The following is an 11,279-nucleotide window of genomic DNA, read 5'->3' on the forward strand; positions in this document are numbered from 1 at the left end:
ACATGTTTAGGTCCATGAGTTAACCTATATATCTGTATTTTTATTAGGGCAATAGATTATATAAAAAGACAGGCCCTTCAATGGATCATTTTTGTATGTTAAATAACAGTATAATATGACATAATCATGTTTTCAAATCAAATGACTCGTCCAAAGACCCATAAAATAAAAGAAACTGATATTTACACCCATTCAATAGATATCTAAGAATTGTAACAGGTTTCTCAGTACTTCTCTAATACATTTGTTTGACAAATTTATATTTCTTATACATGAATGTGTTATTGCACTGGCATTTAATTGGTTCTATGAAGTGTACATAGTAATAAAAGTCAAATGTCATTACCGGTCAATCTAGATTCAACAAGTAAGCAATGCAAGGGTCACAATTAAGGTATACAGACACTAAACAGAAAACTGGCACAGAAAAAACCATGGTAGTTGCAAAATTGCGCATTCAAAGAGTCCTCCTTCTTTGCTCTGTAGAGCTTTTTTCCTTCCTTTTTTACATTTTGTTTGCTGAAATCACATAACAAAATGGCGCATTCAAAGAGTCCTCCTTCTTTGCTCTGTAGAGCTTTTTTCCTTCCTTTTTTACATTTTGTTTGCTGAAATCACATAACAGATCTATCCTTGACATGTAGGAAGCATTTTTGCAATAATATGATAGCATGACAGATAGTAGTTTGTTTGTTTAACTGAAGTACATGACTCCCATTTGATGTGTTTTTTCAGCACTGACAATATTCTTTAAGAAAATGTAAAAATGTAAGCTACAGACATTTAAAACGGGTCCTGCTCTGTGCTGTAACCATTTGAAATATGTCAACTTTATCTAAAGTAAAGAAGGCCAGCTATTTAGTATGTCCATACCTTAATGTCTCTCCACCAACATGGCTTCATATATAAATATTAGAAATGTGAACATCAGGTAATTTAGATGTTTTCATGCTGTCTATTTCCTACAACATGTGGTGCACTAACTGGTATGCGAAATGGTACACATTTGTTTGCTGTAAATGCATAAAAACAAAACCACAAAGGCATAATGTTACGAGCAACCAACACTGATACACACTGTTATGTTCTGCAGTAAAACAGTTTGCTAGTTTTAGCTGTAGCTTCATTTGGCCGTTTCAAACAGTTCTGGTACATGCTGACTAATACCGTAGTAAGCCGTCTTTTTGCATAAAAACAACGACAAAAATCCATCAGGAAAAGACACATGAAAGAACGTAGACTTAAAGCTAACATTCTGTATAATGCATTATCTGGTTGTGATACTGTCTCAATACGTTTGCAGAGATATCAAAATGAAGCCAGAGAATATATGTATTAAGCAATTAGATGTATTGAAAGCACCCCCTGAGAGATGTTCACGAATGTAGCAAATGGCATTGCACCAAGCATGTTGTAGACAGGCATTTATAGCATACATTGACATTGCTAATCCTCTCAACTAAAAATGGTCAAGAGAACTGGTACTTTGCTTTAATTATGTAATACACTTTATAATTAGCTGCTATAAGTTGGAGGAAACTCATCAATGTAACTAAAAGAATACATACAAAGGCAGATATAAATGTATCAAGCCAATCCTGTGTACTTAGACATTTTGAACACATATGTGCTAGAGAGTGAAATACTGGCAAACCTATTACAGTTTTAGTTAAATATTGAAAAGGTTGTTACGCCTAAAATTACTGCACTTTAGAAATGTTTATAGTTATAAGCTCTGTGGAGGGGTTCAGTGAGAGAGACCGTCTTGTGGTAAAGGTGTTGTCAGATCAATAGGAAGGTCGTTGGTTCAAACCGTACAAAGGTTAATCTATTGTTGAAAAACGTAAGTTCGGGTGAGGGGGTTTATACTCCATTGATAAAATACACTTTAATTCCAATTACTACATCAGTTTATTATGTGATGGATAAATAGTCTAAATGATGGAAATAATGTTGTCAAAATTATAATTTCTCTCGTTCCTCTGGTCTAAAGTCACTTATAATTATAACTGTAAATATTTCATTTCTTGTTTCTATGATCTGTCATTTTCAAAGTCCGAGCCAAAAGTAAAGAATCCCTCCCCTAGTTCTGACCTAGGTTTATATACAAAAGCAGGTACCCTCCCATATTTGGAGTGTATCATAGTGATGAAAGACAAAGATTACTCCTAATATTTATGAGGATAACCGTTGACTGATGGTACCATCCCAAATATGGAGCAACCTCTAACTCTAACAGATCAGACATGTTTACGATGGTACATGATGACAACATACCCTGATAAAATGATACACACTCCAGTCCCAAGCAATTTATGAGGGTAACTGGTGAATGACATCTCTAGTAGCAGAGGTCAAAGTTTCACATCAGTAGAATCAATTAATAAATCAACTTTAATAAGACTAGCTGCTAAATTTACAACACTCCCCCACCCTTAGCTTCTTAATTGTCCCCAATTAAGTTTTAACATTAAAATATAAGTGACTACTGAGCCAGACTCTTGCTCTCAAATACTATGAAGAAGGTACATAAGAATATGAATACCTAAACTATATTATCACTGAATTGCTCCTCAATAATAAATGATTAAGTGTCATGAATAGTAGCAAACATGCTATACTTTGTGTTTTAATAAAACTCATGATTATAGTTCGGAAGAACTATGTGACTAAATACTTCTCAAAGTAGTATACATGTAAAATGACTATTATACTAATGTATGTATGAAACATGTAAAAGTGTAAAAAAAAAATCGCCAACTGTCCTAGTAAAACACATGTAAATAAAATCCAGTGTTGAATTCAGTTCATCTATAAGGTGAATATATTTTTGTAAGCACTTTCACACAATGTTTATTTCACTCACACTAAGTCCTGGTGCCTTTATTTATTTTAACATTAACACAGTATGATGATAGAAATAGGCACAATTTGATTAGTTTCATTGATATGGTAGTCGTCTTTACCATTTACTAATGTAAGTCCTGGTGCCTTTAATTTATTTAAATTAATTAGAAAAAAAAGGGAATAGGCACAATGTTGGATTTTATATGGCTATGGTAGTCGTCTCTACCAAAGTTTTAAGTCCTGTGTGCCAAGAGCATCTAATTATACAACATACATGATTTTAATAAATGGCACAAATTTTCATATCTGAAAATGAAGCCAACAAATAAATCCATTCGATACACCAAGGCTGTATGGGATTATTATTACCAATGCAGCCACTAATTAAATCCATACAAAGAATATTTAATCCATTTGAATACACTTGTGCTGAATGGATTATTATTACCATTGCAGCCACTAATTAAATCCATACAAAGAATAATGAAATGAATAAGTACACACTTATAATCCAGGACGAATATTAGTTAGCACTTAAAATCCAGAAGGAAATGAACTTAATCCAAAACAATTAACACTTTTAATATTTATAACTATTGTGCACCATGTTGGTATGGTCTGTATTGGGTCCTGTTCCTAGAACTTCCTCCTCACTTGTTGACTGGTACTGTCCAGGCAGGTTTGGAAGTTTGCTGGAACCCTTTCATTTTTGATTTATGGTTATTTTCCTTAGACTTCACCATGTTTGATTGCCAATGGGTCGTTTTATTCCATGAAACGGTTTCAATCTATCATGATGCACTATTCTTGATTTGCCATTTGGGGAAAGTCTTATCTCATACAAAAGGTCTGTGATCTTCCTTGTAATAACATAAGGCCCCTTCCAAATATTAGGGTCAATTTTCTTGCTGATTCCTTTATGTCTAGACTTCTCTAAGCACAAAACTAACTGTCCTTTACTAAAATGTGTTTTTTGAAATCCGGGTGTCATAATCACGCTTCTGTCTGACAGCATTCTTTTGCAAATTAGTTCGTGCTATATGATGCGCCTCTGTTAACTTCTCTTGTAGTTGAATGGCATAGTCCACTGAACTTATTTTATTCTCTAAAATGCAGCCAGTGAAACGTCAACCGGGATAATAGCTTCGCGTCCTATCATTAAATAATTTGGCGTGAATCCGGTCGCCTGATACACTCCTCTGTATGCGGAGGTGATTAAATTAAGATTTTCATCCCAGTTTGTTTGATTGGAGTTTAATAAGTAGATATCATATTTTGCAAAACTTGATTGAATCTCTCTGGTCCACCATTTGCCATTGGCCTATATCCACTAGTCCTAGTTGATTAATTTCCAAAATCCGACAGACTTCCACTGAACAACTTGGATTGGTAATTTGTCCCTGATCAGAATGTATGTCCAAACACATACCATATCTGGACAAAAATTCATATACAATCTTATGAGCAACGGTACTTGCTAGCTGATCTCTGGTTGCATAACACTCAGCCCACATTGGTAAATCCGTCAATGACCACGATAATGTACCGATTTCCGGATTCTGTCTCATTAAGTGGTCCCATTATTGTCTGTTTGTATACGATCCATAGGATTGCCGACTGTGTACTCTGTTAATGGTGCCCTCGGTATGTTTTTTCGGCCTTTTTCGGAATGCAACACTTTTCACAACTTTTGATATGCAACTGGACGTATTCCTTCATTTTAATACCAGTGATATTTGAGATGTAATTTGAATATGTCTTTGAAATTCCTAAATGTGCTCCAGTAATTGAATCATGACAAGATATCAAAAGTTCCTTATATAGTACTCTTGGCACTATCAACAAAAGCCGATGGTCCTTTGCACTGACAATGTACTTTTTAAATAACACTCATCAATATGAGTTAACAGGTCATAATTTAGCCATAATTCCGCACACTGGGTGAATTCCCTGCTACCTTATCTCTCAGGGGTCGTCTGTTTTCTTCAAGCCACTGTATCACAATTCCTAAATCTGGGTCTGCTCTCTGTAATTTGGCCATTTTGACAGGTGAACAATTAACTGTGTTAAACTGTTTGAGACAACCTAAGTTAGATGTTTGCGCTGCATCCTCGGATAATGCAACATGTTCATCCAGTATAGCATTTACGTCCTTGTTCAAACCCTCCTCGTTATTGTCACCATAGTTAAGCTATTTCCACTTTGTACACCATTTAAATCCAGACTATTATGAATCGAAGTCGTTGAACGCGATTTCGGAAGTACTTCCCAGTCTGTTTTAATCCATGGAAAAGTGTATTGAAACAACCTATCAACTCATGATTTGCAGCTGCATGAGCACAAAAAATACTGCTCCAAAATCCACTATTTTGAGCCTTCACTCGTAATATGACTGGCCTACTCTGATTCCCATATTAAAGTTTTTATCGAATAATGGAACAACGTCATTGAATTGTGCAAAATCTGACCAGGAATCGTGTTTCTTCAAACAAGTCTGACACCCCTTACATGGTAAACTTTCAATATTGTATTCCCATCATAGCACTGACACTCCTCTGGTTCACATGGAATTCTGGACAGGCTATCAGCATTGATATGCTTTTTCCCACTACGATGTTCGATTTTAAAGTTATACTGTGACAAAACCTCTAGCCAGCGCGCCATTTGATCAGTAGGTGACTTAAACGACATTAACCACCTTAAACTTGAACAGTCAGTCCTTAATAAAAATTCTCAACCCAACAGAAAGTGTCTAAACTGGGTTATAAATGTCACTACGCCCAACAGTTCTCTTCTTGTGGCACAATAACGTCGTTGGTTTTGTCAAATGATTTACTCGCAAACATAATTGGTTTTTCAACATAAATCCTGAACTGTATCTGACCATTGCATTTGCGACAAGCAACCCCCGCACGAGAAATTGCTACTATCAGTATCCACTATGAATAAGCCTTCCTCTTTTGGATATGCTAACACTTCTTCGCCTGTCAATGCAGTTTTTAAGTCCATAAAAGCACTATCCTGTTCTGGTCCCCAGATAAAACGCTCGACCGCCTCTGTTAAGCGATTAGTGGTGACGCCCTAGCACTAATCCCTTGATAAAACGTCTGTAATAACTACAAAAACCTAAAAAAACTTCTGAGTTCGGTTAAATTCCGCGGCACAGGCCATTCTTTCACAGCTTTAACTTCTCTTCTGAAGGACGTATTCCAGAACTGTCAATTGTGTGACCTAATATATTTATGCGCCTTTGGAGTAGATTGCACTTGCTTGGTTTTAATTTCAAGTTATTTTTCTCCAATCTGGTTAAAATTTCATCTAACCTAAACAATGCCTGATCAAAAGTTTTCAGCAAAAGTACAAATATCATCCATGTAAATAATCATTGTCCTCCACTGTAAGTTCTTAAAACACTAATTCCATACACCGCTGAAATGTATGTGGAGCCCCTGTAAGGCCCTGCGGCATAGTAACGTATTTGATACAGACCGCCCCTGCTGGTGCCAAATGCAGTCTTTTCACGATCTCTCTCATCCAGTTCTATTTGGTAAAATCCTGACAAAAGATCTAATGAACTGTAATAATTATTTCCTCCCAAACTTTCTAAACAACTGTCAATTCTCGGCAATGGATAGGCACATTTTTTACTTAGATCATTTAAACCCCTATAATCCACAACGACACGCACTCCTGCCTGCGGGTCCTTTTTCCTTACAAAGCATAAAGGTGCAGACCATGGGCTCTTACTTTCTTCAATTATTCCCATTTCAAGTTGTTGTTGAATAATTTTTTCTTCTTGCCTTCGAACGCTTTTGGCACCCGTCTAGGTGGTATTTTTACAGGTCGAACATTTTCTGCCACCTCAATTGTATGTCGCACTAATGAAGTACGCCCTAAATCTGTGGAGGAACTGGAAAAAGCATTTTTATGTTTCTCCAATAGACACTTCAATGCTTCTTTTTGTGACTCATTGAGATTTTCAGAGGATCTATGGTACAAGTCCTTTAACCACACTACCCATTTAGTCATGTCATATTTAATGTCATTTTCACTTGTTTTGGTATTATTGGTCCAATATTTCACAGTCATTTAAATCGACATTTTCTCTCAATAAATCCTCTTGTTTAGTTTCATGTAAATATCCCAATAATGACCCTTTTGATAATTTCACTTTTCTGTTAGAGGTGTTAACTAGTCTAATGGGAATTGAATCACCCTGAATTCTCTTTGGAGCAATGAGCACACTTCCCATCAAAACATTGTTAGCCGGTTGTTATTCTCTGAAGGGTAAATGATGCCAATGATGAATTAATTGCACCGAAATTTATTAGCCTCCCCAGGTATTACTGTTTCTGAATTCGCTGGAATTGTTACTCTTGACCTTGTGGTCACTCTGACTGCCCTCAAGGGAACTTTTTCAACTAGAGTTCTACACATTTTCCCATTCAATTTTAATCCCTTTTTAGCACTAAGTTGGTAATCATTTTCATACAAGAAGTCTAATCCAATTAGTCCATCTTCATGAATAGGTGCAATTAATACAGTGTAATTAAAAGTTTGACCCGATGCACTAAATGAAAATTCACATTGTCCATCTATGGCTAATAAACCATCATCCGCAACTTCAAGACGTATTGAAGGGTCAACTTTACACAACTCAGGTCGCACATCCTCTGGTATTCTATGATATAATGCAGTAGAAAAAATTGTAGTACAGGCACCAGTATCTATGACTAAGTTCGCGCGCACAGTTTGAAAAATATTTACAGGCAATATAATGAAACACCATCCGTATTAGCACTCCTACACTTAATAGTCTTAAATTCGACTTCACTGTTATTGACCAAGTCTGGGCCGTTAGGCTTGGTCGAAGCTAGTTTTCCGACTTGTTACCTTCCTGAAGGTTTGCCTTACACTCGTCCGCATAGTGACCAAACTGCTGGCATCTAAAACACTGCACATCTTTTCTTGGGCGCTGATTTACTTTACGATCCGAGGCTGATCTACTACTTTTAACATTCAGCTGGTTCGCGAGATGATCAATCTTTTTGCCTATGTTGGATTTCAGATCCCTACCAAATTCTTGCAGTCTTGCTTCTGTTACATAAGGTTCCCTGCCCGTGTCAATGTTCCTAATTCTCGCCCCTCTCACGTCATCTCTGATGCTGGAATAGTTGTCGAGCAATTCTCTTGCCTGATCGATAGTTTTTGGGTCCTGCATCCCAATGAACAAAGCCGCCTGAGAATCCTGAATGCCCCTTAAGAAGTGCCGAAGGTTTATCGTTTCCCTCGTCTCGTTGTTTGCTGTGGGGTAACCTTTTATTACCAACCTCTTAACCTCTGCCACATATTCAGCCAACGATTCTTTTTCCCTATTGTATTTCCGGTTTTCTAACTCAGCCAGATAGGAGGAAGTGGAGCGCTTTTCCTGAAATCGCATCGCCATAGATGATTTATCTTCGCATAACTTGACAATTCGTCAGCTCCCAGCTGCTGAAAGCGTATTCCGCAGCATCACCGCGTAAAACTGTTCTTAAGGCGGAACAAACGTTCACTATTGTCCCACTTGCACGCATCAACCATAGCTTCAAATGGGTGAATGAAACTCTCCCAGGATGATTTGCCATCAAAGATAATTTGCCTTGGTAGAGGAACCTCGTATTTATCACGGCCTCTCTGTTGATTTTGCTGCCTTGATGTATTGCTGTTTTCATTCGAAGCTGTGTCCCTTTCATTGACTAAATTTCTTATCTGATTGTCTTTTTCCATAGAAATGTCATTGATTCGTTGTTGGTAACTGCGTACTAATTCATCTCTTTGTAAAGTACTTTCCTGTTCATTTTTGCGTAGTCTCTCACTTAAGGTCAAGTTATCAACTTCTGCCGATTTAAGTTTTTGTCTTAAAAGTTCAACTTCAGCTAATAATTGTTCATGACTATCATCGTCTTCAGTTGTGACAGAATCTTTTTCGTGTTGCTTTTTAGGTCCCATAATTATCACTTAATTGTCACCACAAATATTTGAATAGAAATATATGTCCAAATTTCTTATAAGCACGTGTGTAAGTCCGTTTCCGCCGCTGCCACCAGTGTTGAAAAACGTAAGTTCGGGTGAGGGGGTTTATACTCCATTGATAAAATACACTTTAATTCCAATTACTACATCAGTTTATTATGTGATGGATAAATAGTCTAAATGATGGAAATAATGTTGTCAAAATTATAATTTCTCTCGTTCCTCTGGTCTAAAGTCACTTATAATTATAACTGTAAATATTTCATTTCTTGTTTCTATGATCTGTCATTTTCAAAGTCCGAGCCAAAAGTAAAGAATCCCTCCCCTAGTTCTGACCTAGGTTTATATACAAAAGCAGGTACCCTCCCATATTTGGAGTGTATCATAGTGATGAAAGACAAAGATTACTCCTAATATTTATGAGGATAACCGTTGACTGATGGTACCATCCCAAATATGGAGCAACCTCTAACTCTAACAGATCAGACATGTTTACGATGGTACATGATGACAACATACCCTGATAAAATGATACACACTCCAGTCCCAAGCAATTTATGAGGGTAACTGGTGAATGACATCTCTAGTAGCAGAGGTCAAAGTTTCACATCAGTAGAATCAATTAATAAATCAACTTTAATAAGACTAGCTGCTAAATTTACAACACTATCATACAATACCAGTGCTATTTTCAAGAAAGCGGAATTTAGACTGATTCTAAAACTTGAAATCTTTATCTAATTCAAATAAATTAGTATTGAATATAGTATAGATTAATAATAAATACAACAATACATTTAGCTCACATCCCATTTCTCTTTTGTTGTAAAGAAATCATTAGGATGATCGTATGCTTTAGCTTGAACTCATTAATTGTCTCGAAAAAACATATAAATTATGTTTTATATAATACGTTTTACATGAATTTAAACTAGATATTGAATTACAAGGAAAACACAAAATAACCCCTTCTATAGCTGCTCTTTTGAATGCTTAATAATATGCATAGGGAAATCAAACTATCGGTACCCCATGTAAGTATAAGTACAGTAAAATCGATTACATGAATTACAGTATGTAGTACTACGTATATGCGAACTTGTTTTATGTTTTATAAAATACCCTTAATGAACCTCAAAATGTAAAGAATGTGTAAATAATATTTTGATATAATTAAATACTAAAATTAGTTTTGTTTACCTGAGTGATATAATATTCACACTTAAAAAAATAAAGTAATCCTGTAAATGAAATTTTGAAACAATTTTCCCCCTTTTAGGGCCTCATCTATGTCATTTGTTAGTGTCCTATATATCAAATGTGTATAAAATGTAACTAAAAAGATATTATGTCAATAATAGTTACTTAGTTTGGTTTTAAATTCACCTTTTGGACATTGCTTTCAAAAATATATGATTAAAATAGATAAAATATAGGTCCCTTTTTGGGGCCTCATTTTAAGCTAAATGAGGTTAGCGAACTGCGTGTCTTCTCCTTTTTTTGGATTCAGCATACTTCAAAATAGTCACATACAAAGTTTGGTGCTTTCTTCACAAAAGGAAACATCTTTTTCCTATAACCTACTCACTATGAGGGCTGTCTCAAACACTTTTGATGAACCTTAATACAACTTTGGGCATTAACCTTTTTAATGGCTTACTGCTAAAGAGTAAAATAATAGTATCCTCGTCTTTTAATCAAGCATCAATTGTGCACCCCTGCACACTTTATCGCTTGGAATCAATGGAATCAGGAAATAAAAATTAAACAAGGAAGTTTTTTTTCAGAAACGAAAGTAGATTATTGGAGCCTGATATTGGTAAGGCAAATTATAGAATTTAGTGTTAAGTCCTTCCAGAGAGAACTAAGATGATTCAATCATATCTAACACATCAAACTCAATATGAAAGGTAACCGGTGCATGTAAAATTAGTAAACAGCTACTTACACAATTATCGTAAAACCGAACTGAGTAGGATTTCCTGAAACAACTTGGGTAAAATTCAGTCTACACGTCACGTACTGGACTGATTCTGGATTGTCAGTTATGTTTGTACTAAAATAAATGAAAACAGTAGGTGATACATAAATGTCCCCTTTGGTAGCAGCAACGACAGTATTTCATCTTCTCTAGTCTAGATCACAGGCACGGGTCCAGTGTATATTTTTTTGTTTAATATAAAATCCCTTTTTTTCACACAATTAACCTTTTATACGTTAGTCAAATGAAAAAAAATCGATGACAAAAAATCCGGTCACAATATCACATACAAAGGTCTATGTTCCAGATATCACATACATTCAATGTATGTGATACTGTGACCGGATTTTTTGTCATCGGTTTTTTTTTCATTTGACTAACATATATAAAGTATATTTGTGTGGGGAAAAAAAAACAGATTTTTTTTATATTAAAC

General features: G+C 35.6%; 2 protein-coding genes across 4 annotated transcripts in view; both read right to left on the reverse strand.

The window, feature by feature from the left end:
• The window catches only part of LOC123546492 (uncharacterized), a 70,484-nt gene extending 59,414 nt beyond the window's left edge, over positions 1-11,070 (reverse strand). The window contains exon 1 of one of the 3 annotated variants that reach the window (XM_045332803.2): positions 10,811-11,070. The gene's annotated coding sequence lies outside the window, so the exon portion shown is untranslated. The remainder of the gene's footprint in view (positions 1-10,810) is intronic. The other 2 variants (XM_053550828.1, XM_053550829.1) reach the window with 2 other exon arrangements.
• LOC128559210 (uncharacterized) lies at positions 4,766-5,511 on the reverse strand. Its single transcript, XM_053550415.1, has 2 exons — positions 5,356-5,511; positions 4,766-5,038 (listed from the first exon to the last, which is right to left on the reverse strand). Exons 1-2 carry the CDS (start codon positions 5,509-5,511, stop codon positions 4,766-4,768), a joined length of 429 nt encoding a protein of 142 aa, XP_053406390.1.
• Positions 11,071-11,279: the final 209 nt, after the last annotated feature.

Source organism: Mercenaria mercenaria, chromosome 9 (assembly GCF_021730395.1).
Source record: "Mercenaria mercenaria strain notata chromosome 9, MADL_Memer_1, whole genome shotgun sequence".
Taxonomy (NCBI): Eukaryota; Metazoa; Mollusca; class Bivalvia; order Venerida; family Veneridae; genus Mercenaria; species Mercenaria mercenaria.